Source organism: Pongo abelii, chromosome 1 (assembly GCF_028885655.2).
Source record: "Pongo abelii isolate AG06213 chromosome 1, NHGRI_mPonAbe1-v2.0_pri, whole genome shotgun sequence".
In the NCBI taxonomy this organism is placed as follows: domain Eukaryota; kingdom Metazoa; phylum Chordata; class Mammalia; order Primates; family Hominidae; genus Pongo; species Pongo abelii.
Genome location: NC_071985.2, coordinates 8,606,869 through 8,628,723, shown reverse-complemented (window position 1 = coordinate 8,628,723; position 21,855 = coordinate 8,606,869). Strand labels below are relative to the sequence as shown.

General features: G+C 42.0%; 2 protein-coding genes across 3 annotated transcripts in view; one reads left to right on the top strand and one right to left on the bottom strand.

Moving 5' to 3' along the window:
- The window catches only part of FMN2 (formin 2), a 399,576-nt gene extending 389,019 nt beyond the window's left edge, over nt 1-10,557 (top strand). Inside the window, exon 15 of one of the 2 annotated variants that reach the window (XM_024253038.3) lies at nt 697-10,557. In XM_024253038.3, the coding sequence (XP_024108806.2) occupies nt 697-723 (27 nt within the window). In that variant the 3' untranslated portion in view covers nt 724-10,557. The remainder of the gene's footprint in view (nt 1-696) is intronic. The other variant, XM_054560978.2, reaches the window with a different exon arrangement.
- Nucleotides 10,558-16,977: 6,420 nt separating this feature from the next.
- GREM2 (gremlin 2, DAN family BMP antagonist) overlaps nt 16,978-21,855 on the bottom strand; it is a 123,290-nt gene continuing 118,412 nt past the window's right edge. The window contains exon 2 of the mRNA XM_002809259.5: nt 16,978-19,981. Coding sequence (XP_002809305.1) covers nt 19,474-19,980 — 507 coding nt within the window. The 5' untranslated portion in view covers nt 19,981 and the 3' untranslated portion in view covers nt 16,978-19,473. The remainder of the gene's footprint in view (nt 19,982-21,855) is intronic.

The window sequence follows — 21,855 nt, the reverse complement described above, 5'->3', positions numbered from 1 at the left end:
ACTGTTTTGAGGGATTATCACTTGGTACCACAGTGTAAGTAAAATGACGCTGTTTTAAATGAAAAGTTGAGTTAGGCCTTAGGATAGGACCATTCTAAATTGAATTAGTCTAATGTAGTCTAAAGGGAAAAGACATTAAAATAACCCAAATTGGGATATGATTAAATAGCCCTATTTTTTTAAAAAGTTAGGAATTATATCTTCATTTAGAAGCAATGGTCCTTAACTACTACATGATAGTTCAGCTTATTTTCTGCTCCTGTCTGATGATTCAATCTTATAACTGTATTGAATGTGGAGGAATAGTTACTTATTAGTGAACCTCAATCCTGCTATTATAAGTACAGAAGATGATTAGAGTACATTTACCATGAAGTGAAGCAGCCACTTCAGTTTTCTTATTTATGTATTTGCATGTAGGATTGAGGATGAGAATGGTGAGTTTGACACCCTTTCATATTGGTTAGAAGTTAAATTTTTAAAACTTTTTTTTCTCAAAAGTATTTGGCGATTTGTCTTGATAAAAGTGCGCAAAGATAACACAGATCCCACTTATATTTTTTTCCTTTATGGACCGTAGACCTTTAACCTTGTCCCACAGAATTTGATCCAAATGAAAAGGTCTTTTTTAGGCTACTCTAAACTCTTCCCATTTTTATCCTAACTAAAACTTTTATCTGGTGTATTTGTTTTCAGAAAGCAAAGATAAGCATGAAAACTTGAACAATGAAAAGCAGAATGAAAATGAGTCATTGCAACGTGTTTCACAAAATTCAGCTGACCTGAGGGTGGGAGGGAAACTACCGTCATTCTGCTCGTTTCTTCTTGACCTCTTGCATAATCTTTTTGTTTTCTAGACAGTTCACTAATTGTTGAATTTTACTGTATATTCATATAAAAATGAAAAAGTACTAGACCAGTGGAGAATTTGACACCTTTTCTTTTTGTAAAAGTTTATGGTATTATACCGATAGACCAAAACAGCATGTATAAGAGGCAGTATCTGCACTAATTCTGAACATGCTAAACATTAACTAAAATTCACTGTTGTGAGAATATTCCTCGTCATGGCAAAAACACTTTCCTTTCTACTGACAACCAGTCCTCCACATCACAGCATTTAGACATATGGGTAAAATGTTATTTCTAGTGAATTGTTTGTATCAGTTTCATGTCTAAGTATAAATTTTCTATTTTAAAATTTAAGAACCATTTATGATCAATGCTTTCCCAACTCTTGGGTTGCTCTCCATAACTATATATTTGTGAAAGAAGATGGTCTTTTTTTTTTACTGAAGTCATATAATGACTTGAGTCAGCTCATAATGCATTGTGATGGTTTTGTATGAGCTGGGTTTTTTTTTCCCATTACTTTTAATGATCTTCGTTGCAAGTTATAGTTGTGGATAAAGGGGAGAATTTATTGCTCTTGCAAACCAATTATGGAAAGCAACTTAAGAAAAACAATGTTCTAAATCATAATTGTTTGTATTTATGTAAAGTATGGTCTCTTACTTTTTAGTTTGTAGTTTAAATGCAAAGAAACAGTAGTGGTTTTCTTTCTATTGTTTTGTAGTCTTCCTGTCCCCTTCAGTCCCTCCAGTGTGTATATTACCATTCTCCAATGAAATAATAGGGCATTTAACAAAGATCGCTATGTGCAATACTGTATTTAGTGTTTCTATTTCAATTTTTCTAGGATGTTAATTTATATGAAAATAAAATGAATAATAAAAGAATAAAGATACTTGCAAAATACAGCTGTCATATTTAACATGGGGTGGGGAATAAGAGAAGGAGGGAAAATAAGTTAGGCACGCTGCATATTCACCTGCACACACACACACAAATGTGCATACAGTTTCAGGGACTTAAGAACTTAAAGCCCATCAATGATACCTAAGTAAGAAATCCTGATAAAATATGTATTCCTTTGTGGCTTGAACTAGGATCTCTTTCCTGACCTCCCAAAGATCTTCTGGTCGTTTTCAATCAGATGTCTCACATGCCTTAAAATTCATTCTGTGTAAATCCAAACTCAGCTTGTCATCTTTTCCCTCCATACCTGCTCATTCTTGTGTATTATCCATCTCAGTGAACAAAGCCACTATTCATTCAGAAACCCGAGTTCATCTTTTGACATATTACTTATCACAAATGCGTACATTTGTCTCTGTCTTTTCTATTAAAGTCCTAGTTCAGTACCCTCATTAATTCCTTTATTAACCTACTCATTGTTCTCATCTTCCGAGATTTGCCCTGCAACATATTTTTAAAATTTGAATCCACCTTTTTCTAAAATACAAATCTGCTCATCTGAATTTCCTACTTAAAGCATTTTAATGGCCACACACACTAAGATATGTGGCCTCAAAATATTATCTAAATGTTTAATATGGCTGACGGAGTCCTAAGCAGTGCGTCCTTACCTTTTGAGTTTAGTCTCTTAACCTACCTTGAATTCCAGCCTCCAGCCAAACTAAAATACCTCTAGGCTAATTTCCTCTTAACTATATGTCTTTCCGCATGTTTGCCCTCAGCTTGAAACATTCTCAACATTTCATGGATTCACTAATAATTGTATCTGAGTTTAGAAGGCATTTGTTCCAGGATATCTCTTGACACTGGTCTCCCTGGCTCCTGGCGTGTGACAGAGACTCACTACATATTTGCTGATGAAGGCAAGATAGGAGTGTTAACTATGCCAGATGCTTCAGGATACAAGTAGGCTGAAAATGGAATGAAGTCCCTTGTTTGCTGAAAAAGGGTAGTGGTAAAAACTAAGGGTAGTGTTAAGGAAGTAGAAAAGGGAGGTTCAATACGCTCCACACTTGGAAGACTTCTGTCATTCAAGAAACATTGTGCTGTGAGTTAAGAATTTGGATTTTCCCTCTGTTTCCAAGTAGAAAAATAACATGAAATATATTTTCAAAAGTATAGATGCAGCGTGGGAAGTGGGGGTTGCAAGAGAGTGCATGAACAAGAGGAATCTCTATGGAGTAAAGACAACTGATCATGCCCCATTTGTAGAGGGAAATCAACCCAGGATCACTACCAGAGATGTGAGGCTTACCTACCAGTGAGAATCAACTGAAAACGGCTGCAGAGGATGCCACAGGATATGGCAAACATTAGCCAGCCAGACACATGGTAGCAGGAGAAGGCAGACTACACTGGGCCAGCTAACTTCTGGGCCATGTCTGTACCTGCAGTGTCTCTATTGTCACTAACACACAGCCCAGTGCCACCCAGAAAGCCAGGTTCTGGACTAGGAATGGGTGGACGCAATGGAAAATGACCAGATACAGAGAGAGAGAAGAGGAAAAAGAACGTGAGCACTCTCTCAAGACGCCTCTGCAAAACACACATCCAAAGCATGGAAGGAAAATTCTCAAGGAGAAAGAAAAAACAACTCAATAAATAGCAAAATGAATTCACCTTTAAAATGCAAACAACACGGCAAAACTTAAATAATAGTTATATCTAGAATCTGTAGGCCAGGGACGGTGGCTCACGCCTGTAATCCCAGCACTTTGGGAAGCTGAGGTAGGTGGATTACGAGGTCACGAGTTCAAGACCAGCCTGGCCAAGATGGTGAAACCCCATCTCTACTTAAAGTATAAAAATTAACCGGGCGTGGTGGCAGGCACCTGTAATCCCAGCTATTCGGGAGGCTGAGGCAGGAGAATTGCTTGAACCCAGGAGGCAGAGGTTGCAGTGATCCGAGATCATGCCACTGCACTCTAGCCTGGGCAATAGAGCAACACCCTGTCTCAAAAAGAAAAAAATCTGCAAAGGAACTTGAAATATATAATCATTGAGGCAAAAAAAATAGAAGCTGAATGAGTTCTAGATGGGCACACATTAAGTGACAAGTGATTTGGAAGGTAGCACCAAGCAATTTCGTGAGACCACGCAGCAGAGAGAATATTTGTAAACATGTAAGAGAAGTTAAAAGAGATACAGGATAAACTGAGAGACTCCAGTTAAAGAGGCAGTCCGTATGGAGAAACTAAAGGAAATAGTAGAAAAGCCAAATAATGGCTTGGAGAAAAAAATGGCTGAGAATTTTCCAGAACTGAAAAAAGATATATCCTCTGCTTAACACATATCAAGTGCCGGAGAGATATATACCAATACATTTGCACCAAGAAAGGTCAAAGTGAATCTCCAGCTAGGTAAAGAGAAAATTTGAAAACCTCTTGAAAGAAAGGACACGTTAGCCGAGTGTGGTGGCTCACGCCTGTAATCCCAGCCCTTTGAAAGGCCAAGGCGGGTGGGTCACCTGAGGTCAGGAGTTCAAGACCAGAATGGCCAACATGATGAAACCTTGTCTCTACTAAAAACACAAAAATTAGCCGGGTGTGGTGGTGGGCGCCTGTAATCCCAGCTACTCAGGAGGCTGAAACTGGAGAATCTCTTGAACCGGGGAGGCAGAGGTTGCAGTGAGCCGAGATCGTGCCATTGCACTACAGCCTGGGCGACTGAGTGAGACTCCGTCTCAAAACAAAAAGAAAGAAAGGACACGTCACTTAAAATGAAACGACAGTTATTCTGAAAGTAGATTTGTCCTCAGCCACAATGTATATTAGAAAATAGTAACGTCTTGGCTGGGCCCGGTGGCTCACGCCTGTAATCCCAGCACTTTGGGAGGCTGAGGTGGGCAGATCACGAGGTCAGGAGATCAAGACCATCCTAGCTAACGCGGTGAAATCCCGTCTCTACTAAAAATACAAAAACATTAGCCGGGCGTGGTGGCGGGCGCCTGTAGTCCCAGCTACTCGGGAGGCTGAGGCAGGAGAATGGCGTGAACCCGGGAGGCGGAGCTTGCAGTGAGCCGAGATCGCACCACCGCACTCCAGCCTGGGCGACAGAGCAAGACTCTGTCTCAAAAAAAAAAAGTAAAACGTTTTTAAATTGTGGAAGGAAAGCAGTGAATTGAGACCATTAGACCCACTTGAAACATCATTCGCATGGAAGGGGAGAGAGAGATTTTCAGACATATGAAAAGTGCAGGAGGTAACTACGCCCGAAACCTCACTGAAGCGTCTGCTGCGGGGCACATTTCAGTAAGGAAGAAGATACAAACGAAGTGAGGGCCTGGGATTTAAGAAATCACAGAAACCATAGAAACTGGTGAAACAAAATCAACCCTAGAATGTAAACAGTAACAATTACAACTAATTTTTCATGTTTACAAAGGGCACTAAAATTTTAGATAGTAACAACTTGGGTGGGAGAAGTTCAGGGAATAGCTCAAACGCGACGGGGCATGCGCTGCTCTCTTCATTCATTCAGTTCTGCAAATGTTTATAGAGTGGTCAGTGTGTGCCAGAAACTGGTGTAGGCTTTGGGAGTCATGGACAAACAAAAAATGTCCTATCCTCGTGGAACTTATGTTCTAATGAGGGAGACAAGCGATGTAAAATAATATCAGGCAATGTAATATTTAAGAAGGGTGACAAATAACTTATTCTTCAAACCAGAATACCATTGAGAGTAAAAGTGAGGCTATTACACCTGGAAAATCTCCATAAATTGATACCACTCCCAGACAAACTCTGGTCACCCTACATATAAGCACTATGTGAGCTTTGTTATGAAGAGACATAGAAAGACCCTATCTCTTTAAAAAAAAAAAAAAAAAAAAGAATAGCCAAGTGTGGTGTCTCACAGCTGTAATCCCAGCACTTTGGGAGGCCAAGGCAGGAGGATCCCTAGAACCCAGGAGACAAACCTGGACAGCTTAGGGAAACCCCATCTCTAAAAAGAAAAAAAAAAATTTAATAGCCAGGTGTGGTAGCACTTGCCTGTGGTCCTAGCTACTTGGGAGGCTGAGGTGGGAGGATGACTTGGGCCCAGGAAGTGGAGGCTGCAGTGAGATATGATCACACCACTGTACTCCAGCCTGGGTGATAGGGTGACACCTTGTCCAAAAACAAAACAGGGAGAAGATGGTGATAATGAATATGTTTGGACTTTGTTACAAAAATATGAAAGTAAATATAAATTAAACATTTAGCACTATTCATTAAAAGAACAAAAAGAATTAAAGAAGGAATAAGAAAAAAAAAAACCATATCAACTAAAGGTCAATCCAATCCAACTAAAAGCCAGAAAGGTGAGAAAAAACAAAGCCAAAAAAAAGTATGGTAAAAAGAGAAGTGACTGTGGATGGTAGGTGGGAGAACTCAAGGGTAAGTGGAAGGGAACAAATTGTTACAAGCTCTGAAAATCCTGTGCCATTGTTCCTTGAATTACACCAGCTGTCTTTAGCATTTCCACTTCCCAGCTAATTGGTGAACTCAGACTTTTGGAGGTTGTATTTGTTTCCTGTGAAACACAGTTAAATAATCAAAAGCAGTAGGAAGAGGTTTAATGTTCTAAAGTGGTGTGACAAAGGGGACACTCACCCCCTTCTCTCTCAAAAATCATTCCAAAGCAACAAGGAACAAATATGCATCATCTTTGATTTATCTTCAATTAAAATTAGAGGTGTCGAAAACCCAAACCACAAAATATACAGAAGATCTCCCAAATGTGTGGGTATGGAAAAAGGCAGAGAGGATGCTCATGAAGACACGTCTCAGAAAAAGCAAGCAAAGTCTCCTTCTCCAAGGTGAAACCGTACCCTTAGGAGGTGTTATCTCAAAATCCTTCTCCAAGGTGAAACCACACCCTTGGGAGTTGTTATCTCAAACTGTGTTTGCAATAATGGACCTCGGTACGCCAATTGGTATTAGACACTCCCCTGAATGTCTCTTACTATTTTTTACATCAGGAAGGATGCCTACATGAGAAATCAGGCTGACAAATCATATTTGCAGGAAGATGTCTATCAATAAGACAAAGATGAAGGAAGAGACCCTGAATTGGAGTAGTAAATACTAGAACAAAACATGCTCTCCATTCTACTTCATAATGAAATATTGTCTGGCTTGAAACACAACCCTACTCTCTCCCCACACAAACTATTCAATATTTGCAAATAGCTGGCAAATAACATTAACACTGCTACCAAACCAACAAAGATTATTTAAGTGAGAATGTTATAAGCCAACTTATTGAGGAATAGCAGTGAAAAATACTAAACACAGTTAGCAAACATCAGAAGGGCCATGGAGAAGTAGGGGTTATTCCTGGAAAGCTAGGATGATCATATGTGTATTGCCTTGCATATTTTAATATAGGTGTATTTAAAAATCATGTGCATGTGTGGAGAAAAAAACACATGATTTCCTAAAAATCCTAACGAGTTAACTAATTTTTGAAGAAAAAACTCTGAATAACATAAATATGTCCTTAAAGAATCAAATACCTCAACGTAAAGTCAGCCTGGGGCATAAAGGGGAAGCTTTAGAACTATTTCTGGCCAGACACAATGGCTCACGTCTGTAATCCCAACACTTTGGGAGGCCGAGGCGGGCAGATCACGAGGTAGAGAGATCGAGACCAGCCTGGCCAACATGTTGAAACCCCGTCTACTAAAAATGCAAAAACTAGCTGGGCACAGTGGCTTGCGCCTGTAATCCCAGCTACTCGGGAGGCTGAGGCAGGAGAATCACCTGAACCCGGGAAGCAGAGGTTGCAGTGGGCCAAGATTGCACCACTGCACCCCAGCCTGGGTGACAAGAGCAAGACTCCGCCTCAAAAAATAAAATAAAATAAAAAATTTTTAAAAAGAACTATTTCCATTAAAAATCAGGGACAAGACCAGGTTGTCTACTTTCACCTGCTATTTATCGCTGTTCTGGAAATGAACAAAAAAAGGTATACAATGGAAAAGGATGAGGTAAAGTTAATTTTTATTTGCTGTTTATTAGATTATATGCTCAAAAAACAGACAATAATCAAACAACTATTAAAGATAATAATAGAATGACATAAATCGACTAGGCCAAAAACTAATATACAGAAATCAAGAACTTTCATGTAAACAAACAATACCCAGTCAGAAGATAAAATTGTGAAATATCCCCACTTAAAATAGCAAAGAAAAAATCCAAATAACATGGAATAAGTGTAATAAGAAATGTGTAAGGTCTATATGAAAATAGTTGAGAGACTCACAAAAATGGAAGGGCAATGACAATGCCAGTACTCTCTAAACAAATTATAAATTTAATATAAATTTAATGCACTCCAATACATTTAATGCAATCCAAATAAAAATACCTGCAGAATGTTTTGTCGGGGGAAGAGGGAGGGTGAGAACTAAAGAAGTTGACTTCAAAGTTTGAACATAAAAATAAGCAAGAATAGTCAAGGTTTTGGGCAGAAACGACTAGTGGAAAGAGAAACTGGCCCAATTACATTTTACGCGTTAGAAAGTGACAGTAAGTGTTTGTAATAACAAAACATTGGAAATGTCTGAATAATGAAGTAACGTTTAGGCTTTAAAAGAGAAAAAACAGCTGGGTGTGGTGGCTCACACCTGTAATCCCAGCACTTCGGGAGGCCGAGGTGAGTGGATCACCTGAGGTCAGGAGTTTGAGACCAGCCTGACCAACATGGTGAAACCCCGTCTCTACTAAAAATACAAAAATTAGCCGGGCGTGGTGGCAGATGCCTGTAATCCCAGCTACTCGGGAAGCTGAGGCAGGAGAATCACTTGAACCCGGGAGGCAGAAGTTGCAGTGAGCCGAGATGGCGCCACTGCACTCTAGCCTGGGGGACAGAGTGAGACTCCATCCCAAAAAAAAAAAAAAGAAAAAAAAGAGAGAGAAAAAACAGGCGCTTTATATACTGATGTAGATGTACAACATTTTGTTAAGGAGAAAAAAAATCCATAAGAAGTTTCTATCTTTGTCATTGGGAGGAAAAAGGAAGAAAAACAGTGTTTATAGTACAGTCTCATTTATGAAGAAATGATGGCAGCATGATTACTGAATTTCTAGAAATTAACATACATAGAATATCTCTGGAGTCATTGACAAGAAACTGATTATTAGTTGCTTCTGGAGAAGAAAAACAGGTAGAATTTGGGATAGAGGAGAGAGAATTTTAATTGTTATTTCTTTTGGTTCTTTTGGATTTTGATGAGATGAAAAAAATCAGTCAATATAGAAATATTTTATAATTAATTTTGTGGAATTTATCTCATTTCAGATATCAAATGACACCCAGCTGGTCAATTCTGTTAAATCAAGGAGACAATACAGGTTGGGTGGTTTACGTGTTTCCACATCATGATAGCAGCTCTATCAGATGTCCTCTCCAAGGACAATCAGGACGATTCTCACTGTAGACCACTACAGAGAGCTATGTGTAAGGCTGGCAAGCCAATCTTGTTTCTCCGTTGCCAAAATGAAAAAAAGGTCGGGGTCGTCAGTAGGCCACTGGGCACATTTTCTCCTATGGTGGTCTGATTGTGACAGTAACATTGGGCTTTTTATTTCACAATAGGCCCATTTTGGTTCTACTTGTGCAAAACTCCCTTTCAGCTCAATTTTGGAGTTACTTCATACTGCCCTCCCGGACTATGTAAATGTTGCTAATTTACAGCCCCACTCCTATCATATGCTCTAAATTTTTCCAGAGATTAACATCACTTTCTAATCCAGGCAATGGATCATAGGAGCAATTTACACTTTACATGTTGATCAACAATGAGAATTATCTGTTGGTTTCAGGCTTTTTGGAGTCAGAAACTGGCAATATGCTTAAACCATGTCCCAACAAGCCCTACGATAATGAAGTTCAATTAATCTAAATTGGGCCCCACAATACTTGTTATTTCCTATCCACATATTTTACCTTATAAATGCTGTCTGTAATTTGTCAGCATACCCTAAAATTAGGGCGCTCATATTTTTCAAGCAAAGAATGAGAATCAAAAAAAAAAAAAAAAGAGTATTTAGCTTACAGAATTTCAAGATAGATCTAGAAATAGACCCCATCCACAGAGTTCCTCCCAGCACAGGGAAAACCAGACTTGCGGTGCCGATGGTAACACAAATTGTATATTCTTTGGCTCCTCAAATAAAACAAAAATTAAAATATAGATATACCATGGTGAAAACAAAAACAGAAAGCAAGAAACCCCAGATGTAAATATTTGGATAACTCTCAAACTTTTTGCTAGAGTTTCAAACATCAAATTTAAGTTTTCCAGCCTTGATTAGACACCCAATTCATAATCTGGTATCCAATATCTCCTTCCCACAAATTAGCAATTGCATCGTGTTGAGTAACTATGGTCTTGCTAGATGAAGAATGTCCGGGCAGCAGAATATGACAGATAAAGGTGGTGGTTTGGAAGACTTCATGTGCGCCTGGTTTATTAAACACACTCTCCTTGCCTTCGGGAATGTGAGTTGGGAATGGGGTTCATGCCATCAGTGCATCATCAGGAAGATGTGGCATTGCTCAAACAGCAGAGCAAGGAGGGTTGCCACCAGGAAGGTGAGGAGGAGCTGGAATTGTCTATGGCAACAGATACGCATGGGAGGAGGAAGGATTAGAAGCCTGTGTACAGCCAGAGGAAGGCAGTGAAATGAAGGATCAAAAGGTCCCACTTTTACATCAGGCAATGGGCAGACATTGCCTGAGGAATGTTACTCATTTTCGCTGATGTTTCTTCACCTCCGTACTCTTAAAAATTGGTTTTTTTTTTTCGCTGAGACGGAGTTTCACTCTTGTTGCCCAGGCTGGAGTGCAATGGCGCGATCTCAGCTCACTGCAACCTCGGCCTCCAGGATTCAAGCCATTCTCCTGCCTCAGCCTCCTGAGTAGCTGGGATTACAGGCATGCACCACCACGCCCGACTAATTTTGTATTTTTAGTAGAGATGGTTTCTCCATGTTGGTCAGGCTTGTCTCAAACTCCTGACCTCAGGTGATCCACCCACCCCAGCCTCCCGAAGTTCTGGGATTACAGGCATGAGCCAGTGCGCCTGCCAAAAAGATTTTTTAATTGACAAATAATAATTGTACATATATATGGGGCACATAGTGATGTAACATATATAATGTATAGTGATCAGATCAGGGTAATTAGCATATCTATTGTCTCAAATTTTTATTCTTTCTTTGTATTGGGAACATTCAATATCCTCCTTGTAACTATTTAAAATGATATGACATATTATTGCTAACTTCCTATTCTTCTAAAGAAGCATTTTCTAAGGTTACTTGGCCCCATGTTCCTCCACTGTCCCTATTAGAAGTCTCATATATGGGCTGGGTGTAGTCCCAGCATTTTGGGAGGCTGAGGTGGGTGAATTGCTTGAGCCAAGGAGTTCAAGGACCAGCCTGGGCAACATCGCAAAACCCGAACTCTACAAAAAGAGAAAAATTAGCCAGGCATGGTGGCATGCACCTGTAGTCCCACCTACTCAGGAGGCTAAGGTGGGAGAATCGCTTGAGCCTGGGAGTTTGAGGCTGCAGTAAGCCAAGATTGCACCACTGTGGAGGACAGAGCGAGACTCTGTGTCAAAAAAAAAAAGGAGAGAGTTGGAGGAGACTTGACTGATTGAGACCAGGGCCATGACCCCGCCACTGCACTCCAGCCTGTGTGACAGAGTGAAACCCTGTCTCACAAACAAAACAAATAAAAAAAAGTCTCATGTATGTTCGTGGATTTAGTTACGATCTTTTTGCTTCAATATCAGTTTCTCCAGATCTAGCTGCTCATATAAATTTGTCCTATTTCTTCAAACAGGGAAAAAGTTTCATTTACATAAATGTTTCACTATCACCACAGACCCAACATCTATAAAAACCTGCATCAGTATTTTCTATAACCGGATCCTCATTTATCTCGGGCTGCCCATCTGTTGCACTAACACCCCCCCTTCCAACATCGAATTCTATGACTACTTCACATATTTGTCTTTTCTTTCAGATCCAATTCTATTACCTGGTCTGGCCCTAACCTTCAGTTTATGTTGTTGCAAGAGCCCCTGAGCTGGCCTATCTGGACCCAGATTCTGTTCCCTCCAATCACCCAGCATGTTGTGACTAGAATAACCCTTGATCCAATCTATCAGCGATTTTCTATTTCTTATGATGTCAGGTGGAACTTGCTCTGCCTCTTTCAAGGCCCTCCATGTTCTTTCTTCTCTGTCTCCTCCTTCCCCCCATGCTTCAGCCCCCACACCTACCCTTAACACACAGAGAAAAGTGACTATTCTGTTGCTCTCCCCAGATACCCTCTTCAGGGCTGATGTACCCTCCCATCTCACCATCTCACCTGGCTGCTGACCCTCACTGAAACTAACAGCTGAATCCTCACTGAGATTTGCCCTTAGAGGCAATACACGCCCCCTTCTAGGGATGGCTTGTGCACAGTGACTGAGGGATGTGGGCTACAAAAGCCTGTCTCTCTCTCTTCAATTTGTCACCACTCTAAAATGCGCCCCCCAGCTCTAGCTCCAGAGCTCCCCACAGGATCAGACAAGTCCTCAATTGTGACCTGATGGCTTTTCCCACTGCACAGTCCTCATGTGCTTACAGGTCTCTGTTCTGCAAGCATTCCCCCAATAAGCCTTCTGCTCACAACCCTGGCTCAGAGTTTGGAAAACCAATCTGAGGTAGACAATTCCAGTTCCTAGAGAAGGATACTTGAACCCAGGATTTGGAGAAAGCTCAGTCGTTTGGCAGCTGCTGAGTATCAGTCCTGGCATGCTGTAGCTGTGCATTGTTAAAACCCTTCCCAGAGGTAAATTAGGATGGGATGCTGGTTGGGAGACTCACTGGCTGGTGCAATATTGATACAGGAACTCAAATGAAATTATTTAGACAGATAATCAGATAATGAGGGTAAGAGAGTCCTCAGTAAAGTTTCCCTTTTGATAAAAAGCAGTCCCCAAATCATTTTTTTTCTAACAAAGAGCAGCCTGAAATATCAAGCTGCAGATATAGAAAAGCAGCCAGAAGCTTGCACAGGGGAATGCCGGCAGCTGTGCCAATAGGAAAAGGCATCTGGGGGCAAAGCCTCTTCCTCATGGAGGCTCCATCTTGCCTTTTCTTTGTCACTTGTGTGCAATCAGGGAACAGGCAGCATGGTGCTGGGCAGGTAGATAACCCATCTGCATAATAAAAGATTAGGGTGAGGTGGCCAGCTTCACTATGTAAATGACACACCTAACCCAAACAATCCATTGCACCCTGTGTAAATCAGACACCGCCTCCTCAAACTCATCTATAAAACCAACTGCATCTCCCCACAAGTGGGGAGATCCCCTCAGAACCCCTTCCCTCTGCACAAGGGAGCTTCTCTCTTTTGCCTATTAAATTGCTGCTCTTAAACTCACTCCTGTGTGTCTGCATCCTTGATTTCCTTGGCATGAGTCAATGAACCTCACGTGTGACCCCAGAGGAATGATGCTGCTTTGATATCTTTGGTGCTTAGAAGTTGTGAGGGGCAGAGTGATTATAAGGACTTTGGGATCGGGTACCTGCTTACAAGTGGTATTGATTTGTTGAAGAGATAATAAAAGACTCAAAGTGATTAATCACCAATTCAGACAGAATGTAAAAGCTGTAGATAGGGTCTTCTAGGTAGCATTCAATTAAGCCCTAGTCTCCTGCAGTCATAAGAAGGCTCAATTGTAAAGAGGAGCTCTGTTTCAGAGAATTTTGTATTCTCAGCTTCAGCAAGTCTCTTGTCCCAAGATTAGAACCCTAATAGGGAAGTAGAACCCCTAAAATTGGGAGAGGAGTACCTGGTTAGATGCAGTTGGGACTCTCAAAGTCCCCTGAGCCTGCTAGGTCTGTTGTTAGACTCTCATCTCTGCTGGGGATCTGCTGGATTGGCTAAGGGAGGAAACGGACTATACGGTGAAATCGCAGCAGGAGCCGGGAGAAGAAGGATGGGAATGTGTCCCAAGGCTGCTGTATCAAGGAAGAAGAGCAGGACATTAAGTTGGATAATGCTTATCACCACGGGAGCAGTCTCCCATGATTCATAATTTGAGCCTGTGGAAAATCCCCCAGGAATGGTGATAATAAGCTACTAGGACAATTCTTGGAGTATCTCAAACGCTTTGATTCACACTCCATGAAACGAAAATATAAGAACTTCCATGGTGCATGATGGACAAAACCACCCTAAGGCTCAGAGAAGTGGGTGTGCTAAAGTGGGTTTGCTCTGTAAAGCTATGAAAACCAAACCACTCACCAACTGTGTTCCCAGGAAGGTCTCTAGTTACCAAAGCTATGATGCTTGTGTTAGTGAGAGGGATAGCAGCTCTAGTGCTCAGTAGTGCCATCATCTGTATGCCAGGGATAACTGTAGGAAGAGATGCTGCTATAAAACTAGATTCCCTGAGGGACACGAGAATAGCAAGATCTCAAAATAAAATGAGCCAGATTGTAATGCTTAGCTTTCAGAAGTGGGCACAGTTATTGCAAAGAGGGGTAGGACTATAGTGGCGTCCGTGGACTCCCAACTTCAAGATGGTTACTAGAACATGATGTTCCTGAAGGCAAGATGGATGGGGGGTTGTGGGGGGAGGGCAACAAGAAGTATTGTTTAATTTACACAGTCAAAATAAATCAATAAAGGAAAATCAGAGACAGAGGGCAGCATCTCAATGAAAATCACAATCTCTTGTTCGGTTTCCAGATCAGACCTGAAACCCACTGGCTGAAGAAGTGGCTGATTCCTTATGACCCTGCAATACCAGGGCAAATCTATTCATTTATTATTTCCCTGCTTCTTAACCAGGGAGTTCAGGACCACTTTATTCAGGCAAATGCAGTTTGGGAGAGAAGAAGAAGACTCAGCACTTTTGAGAATTATTGAACACTGGGTCTGAACTGACAGCAACACCTGGAGACCCAGTAAACCACCATGGCTCCCTCCTAATGTGGGGGCATACAGCGTCTACTAGAGTCCTCCAAGCTCTGGCTCTCAGTGGGCCCACGGGTCCACAGACTAACCTGGTGATCCTTTCCCTCATTTCCAAATATGTAATTAGAAGGGACACTCTTGGTAGTTTGAAGAACCCTCACATTGACTCTTGAGTTCTTAGGTAAGAGCTATTGTAGTGGGGAAAGACAAATGGAAGCCCCTGAAGCTGCTCCCCACCCTAGAAGAAAGAGTAAATCAAAAATGATGCTGAATTCCAGAAGGAATCGGGGAAATTATGAACCCCTCAAAGACTTTAATACTGTAGTAGCCCTGGCTATATTTTCATTTACTTTACCATGCTCGCGCCTACAAAAATCAAATGGAACATGGCAGGATGTTCCAGCAGTAGCCCCAGTTACACCTACTGCACTCAGTGTGAACTCTTTGCTAAAGTGGATTAAAACAACTTCCAGAACTTTACCTGGCAAGGGTGTTTTCCATCATCCTGGTAGGTGAGAGGACCAGAGGTAGTCTGCGTTCCAATGGGATGAACAGTTTATATTTATGGTCTTATACCCAGACAATGTAAGTTATTATGCTCTTTGTCAAAATGTAAACTGAAGGGACATTCTGTAAATCACTACACAGATTCATCATATGATTGACATCATATAATAGGACCAGATGAGAGATATGGCGCAAGTTATGCCGGAGGACTTGGTAAGCACACACTCCATACACCTTAGAAAGTGGGCAATAAACCTTATAAAAATTCAGGAAACTTCTGATTCTGGGTAAGATGCATTAGACATATGTTTTTCCTATTCCCTCCACTAAAATCTCCAGATGTTATGTGTGTGTAAGTGTATACACCATTCTCTCCTTTTTCTCGCACAATATATACACTATACACTATATATATATTGTGTGTATATACACATGCACACACACACATATAACAAACATATGAGGCTGTAGAAGGTGGAGAAAAGAAGGCAGAGAAGGTAGGAAACTCAGGATTCAAGGAATGATACGGCAGTGATTTCCCTGGTTTTGTTTGTTTTGCCTTATATTCTAGACTAAATACTAGCAAAGTCAGTAACATCAATGGATACAAACAACAACAACAAACACTGCACGGTTTCCCGTATTTTGTTTTTGGTAAGCTGAATGGGCATCTGCTGTGTGTGAGAAGCAGGGTGAAGGGGTGGCAAGGTTGGGGATTAAGGAGAATTCAGAAAATAACATGATGAATAAGACATTTTAGGCTGCTCTGCCTATGAAGTAGGCATTCTTTATTCCTTTACTTTCTTAATAAACTTGCTTTCACTTAAAAAGTTTTCATTGCATTATTTATGACTTGGTCTTATTGTTATCATTCATGCAGACATTAATAATCAGTGGTGATAGGTCAATCATTAAATAAGCTTTCTGGGAATAAATACATTCTAAGTTGTTCACACAATAGCAAAAGTCATTCTCATTGACTTTATAACTTAAAAATCAGCTGGCCAACTTCAAAAACAAGTGAGTTAGAATATGTTAGCAGTGAAATATTCTGTCCCATTTAATAAACTAAGATGAATTACTTACTAGGAAGTTGAGTTTAATTTCTTTAAAGTCTACACAGTGGATCAACCATGTGCAATTTGATTGTGGATTTTATTTTTTATTGATTATTGAGTTTTCTTAAATGGCAGATTAAGTCAATTAATAGAAAAATGGAGACGCTGTAAACTAAGAAATATTTAAATTAAGAAATGTTGGAACTCATGGGGAGTAAATGTGAAAATGAACAAAACTCAGAACAAGTGTGTCCCTGGTGCTAACGGAGAGACTAATAGCGGACTTCCATTTGCTGCAGTTTCTCAAGGCTTCCTTGTTTAGTTTTTCTCATTCAGCCAGCACAGCGAGAATACTCTGTCTTCAGCTGGCAGGGGATCTGGAAGAGGCTTGGAAGCTCCCAAAGACCAGGATTGAGGGCTACCTCCATCACTTCTGCTCCTTGGATGCCTGATTCTAATTCTCTTAGAAGATTCCAGACCCCAAAGGAGGTCATGTGACATAAGCTAGAGGTTGAACTCACCATGGTTGAACAAAAACACTCTGAACGCACAGTGCTGCTTCACAGCTCACTGCAACAAGTTAAAAATTCCACTTTTATGGCACATCACACCGGGATCACATATAATCCTAGATTATCTTTATTTGTTCTATAATTTAATAGTATACCTATAAAATAATTACATTATACTTATAGCTTTTCTTCATTTATAAACAAAACAAAAAAATTAAATACAATTTGAGCCATTATAAGGTAAACTTTGTACATACGATAACCCCAGAAGGAGCTTCACACTGCAGCATATCATATTGCTTTCATTGCTACACCCACAATTGGGTTCGAAGAGAGTGTGCTCGTGTTTGCATTCTGTAAGTTCTTAGATTAATCCCTCCCCTATCTGTGTGGGTTCCATGTTAATAAAATGATAGGGGTTGGCTCTGCAGCTGGTCAGAGACTCTCCTCCACTCACCTCCCAATCCACCCCTAGCCTCCATTACAATCACGTAAATTTCCTTCCTTCACAGCTTTTCTGCTGCATGTTCTGCCACCGAGTCTGACTTGAGGTTTTCCACTAAATGCAAAAATCACTCCTGACCTTGAAGACCCTTCTCTCCATTTTCTCTCTATCCTCAGGTTCCAGCCCTCAAGGATTTCTTTTGATTTCTGCCTCCTGAGTTCAGGCTGTATATACCCATTTATGAAACCAAGACCCCCTCTGCCACAGCACATTCTTGCTCAGGTCTCATGGTGTTGCAGAAGTGACAGAAATGGACCTTGCAGTGCAGTGGCCTGAGATAGATTCACCACCCCACCCCACCCCAATCCTTGCTCTTCAAGTGAATGTCTCTAGATCCACCATCACTACCTAGTATCAGGAAGCTAAGTCCCCACAGCAGCTTGCAGAGGGTCTCTCTCACATACTAGGGAAGTGGCCCCTCACAGGAGCACTTACCGGGGAATCATCAGTGAAAGGTTTTCAAAGTTTACTGATTCCCACCAATGGCAGCTCATTCACATTTGTCAGATTCCATAAGCATTACTCACAGGGAAGCCTTCCTGGCGCAACTAAGCAAAGGATCCCAGAAGAAGTATAGAATTTTGCCGGAAAATAAGTTATGTCTACTTCCTTATATCAAGAGACCACAGCATGGAAACGTCAACAATTCATTATAAAAACAAAAGGTGACCTAATGTTTGTTCGTCCCTTTTGAAGTCTATTCTTTGAAAAGGAAGCATGTTTTGTGCAGAACAGTTCAACTAGATTACTATTCTATATATTTTATTCCTTACTCCCTTCTATACCACAAAGCGACTCAACTCCTTATATTTTTAAATATCCTTTTCTTTTTCTCTTTCTTTTAACAGGAAATATTTTTTGCTTAGTGTCATGGCAGTGAAAATAGTATACCGTTTCACTCCACATATGCATATTCCACATTATAGGGGCTCTCTAGTTTCCGGTCATCAATTTCCCAACAAATGCCCTTCCCTATACCTATCCAGCCCAAGCCAATTTCTACATTGTGCTGCAATGCTTAGTAACTTCAGTGAAATAATATTCAAAGTAAAAATCACGACTCTTCCCATCTCCCTGCCCAATCTGAAAATAGGTGCATGACAGTGAATTGCTGACCAGGCATTTTTTTTCTGAGTAAAACACCTTCTGGGCAGATCATCGCCTGCTCTCATCCTTACTCAGAATGGTGCTGCAAGCCAGAGTCAAAACATGTGAAATAATACATGAATAGGTCTATAATACTTTTTAACAGCTCTTTACAATATACGGTCACTTATAAAACCAGCGTTAATATAGAGACCTTTGTGTGTGATAATATTCTAATTGCAGCAATAATAGCATGCACACCAGAGTTCATCTTTAGTCCACAAATAGGGGGCGGGGACAGTGAGGAAGAAGAGGCGGTGGGGACTGAGGGTGGGGGATTGTGTAGCCTGCTCTGCTCAAGGTTTCCCGGGAAGCCCACTTCGGGATCCAAGTGGCTCAAGTTGTCTTCTTGGTATCAGGTTTATTAGGAGACGCCCCTGTCCACCGACATATTTATGGAGGTTGCATATATCCTCATCACAGCAGCAACCGAGGGCAGCCTGCCAGTCACAAGAATGAACGCTCCCAGCCAGAGGTCCAGGGACCAGCAGGAGAGGTCTGAGGGGCGGCTGAGAAAAGTGACACATCCTTCACTTCGCGCGGGAAGGGGGCGAGCTGGAGTGCAGGACGGGGCCAGGGAAATCCTTGCTTTTCCACATGGTGGAAACATCAATGCCGGATTTACAGTGCATCACCTTGAAAGGTCCTCTCTGACTGCTGGGCTGGGTGGTGGGTGGTGGTTTTCCAGCATTTTCCTTCGGGCCTGATCCACCACCTGGTTTAGGGGGCACAGGTGGGACCCGGGGTCGGTCAGGAACACATCAGCAAAAGCTCCACTTGCGATCCACGTTTGTGACAAGGACACCGTCAGCCCTAAGAGACGTGCTTGCTGCTGAGGGGGAACACCAGGCAGCGTGAGAGTGGGCTCGGAGGGCAGGGACAGAGGCGGCGGCGGCGGCGCCACCCAGCGGCCGGGCGCGTGCGGGGCTGAGCTGCGTCCGGCCCGGGCTCACTGCTTGTCCGAGTCGCTCAGGTTCACGGACATGCACCGGCACTGCTTCACCTTCTGGATTTTCTTGAGTCGGAAGGGTGGGTCCAGGCCGGGGCATTCGAGCTCCACGAGGACGGAGGTGACGCGCTGGGGCTTGCAGAAGGCGCAGGACTGGAAGGACTCCTCCTCCTTCTTCACGTGCCGCGGGATGTAGAAGGAGTTGCACTGGCCGTAGCAGAAGCGGTTGAGGATGGTGCGGCTCCGGCAGCCCTCCTCGCTCACCGTCTGCCGCAGCGGCTGCGTCTTGCACCAGTCACTCTTGAGGTACTTGCGCTCGGTGACCACCAGGGCCTCCTGGCTGGAGGCCAGCACCTCCTTGATCTGGTGCTGCCATCTCTCCGAGTTGTTGCTGCTACCGTCCTTGTAAGGCGAGGGGATGGCGCCCGCCGGCCGGTTCTTCCGGGCTTCCGCCACCTTCACCAGCACCGCCACCAGGAACAAGGACAGGGAAAGCTTCCAGAACATCCTGCAACGAGAAAAGAGAAGGACTGGCTGTGAAGGGCGGTAGAGTACGGGATCAATCTTTTATTTATTGCCTTTATTTTAGACATGGCTGGCTCTGTTGCCCAGGCTGGAGTGCAGAGTCACGTAGCTTGCTGCAGCCTCAAACTCTGGGATCCTCCTGCCTCAGCCTCCTGTGTGGCTAGAACTACAGGCTTGCACCACCACGCACATCTAATTTCTTTTTTTTTTTTTGTAGAGATGGGATCTCACCATGTTACCCAGGCTGGTCTGGAACTCCTGGCCTCAAGCGCTCCTCTGCCTCAGCCTCCCAAAGCCCTGGGATCATAGGCGTGAGCCACCAGGTCTTTTTAATGCTGTACGGTTTTACTAGCAGTGACAGTCAGGTGGGGTATGGCAGACTGATGGCTGCCTAGGGGCAGCTGGAGGTGAAAAGGGATTAAATGGTACACGTGTAGGCAGTTAGGACTGCACCCCAAATAATGCCTGGAAGGCAAGGAGGCGGGCAAAATGGCCAGTAACTTATGCAGTAAATGCAGTTAGAAAACACGCGTGTTGAACAGTTACAGAATTACAAAGCAAATGCTGGGAAGAGAGAACTCAAGCCAGTTTGCAGAAGTACAGATAATAGTTAATACTCAATATTTACTGTGTTTTACTCTGTGCCAAGTGCTGTCCTAAGAGTACATCTCATTTACATGTATATCTCATTTCATCCTAAAAATAGCCTTCAGTTGGAGGTGGTATTATGACCCCTTTACAGTGAAGGGGTCACTTTACAGTGAAGAAAACTGAGGCTGGGGCCCACAGAAGTTGAGTCATTTACCTGAGGTCACACAACCACTAAACAATGGCCCAGGATTTGAAGCCAGCCAGGCATCTACCTCCAGAGCCATCAGTGTTAACCAGCAGACATGGATATGATTACAAAAAGTGGTTAAGTACAAAGTAGAGAGAAGATGGGTGTCGTTCACAGGGTTCTTTAAAAATGAGTATTAAAGATAGAACTGGACAGAGGCTAGGAAAATTACTAGTTGCATCTGTATTATTACATATGAATAATAACATTAGCATTTAATGTCTGCATACAGATACTCAAATCATTCAAATGAGTCATAAATTAGAGTCTCCTAGTAGAAACTAATTCCCAGGTGTGAATTAAGAAATTTCCCTAGCTGACTTTGGGAGGCCGAGGCAGGCAGATCACGAGGTCAGGAGATCGAGACCATCCTGGCTAACACGGTGAAACCCAGTCTCTACTAAAAATACAAAAAATTAGCCGGGCGTGGTGGCAGGCGCCTGTAGTCCCAGCTACTGGGGAGGCTGAGGCAGGAGAATGGCGTGAACCTGGGAGGCGGAGCTTGCAATGAGCCGAGATGGCGTCACTGCACTCCAGCCTGTGTGACAGAGCAAGACTCTGGCTCAGAAAAAAAATAAAAATAAAAAAATGGAAATTTCCCTAGCTGTATTAAAACTGATGACAATGCAAAGTGTCATCTCATTTGTATTAAGAGACTATGACACAAATTCAATAGGAATGGCAATTGGAGAGAAATTATTTTTATGCTATCTAAAACGTGGCTTTCAGGGGGCAAGCCAAAGTCTGACTAAAGTGAAAGATAGACTTCAAAGTGTAATTCACATTTTAAATTTTTGTATTTTTAGTAGTAGCCCCAAGGAACACTAATACCCAGCAATAGAGAGGACTCTGATCTGTTTTTACAACGGTAGCTACCAATGTAGCTGTTACCAACATCATCATCATCATCTTTACGTTTACTCATTTTCTGTTTTACCATCTCTAGGACTCCATGAATTCCCATTCTTTTAACATGCATACCCTAAAATGGACATGTAACAATTATATATACATCATAT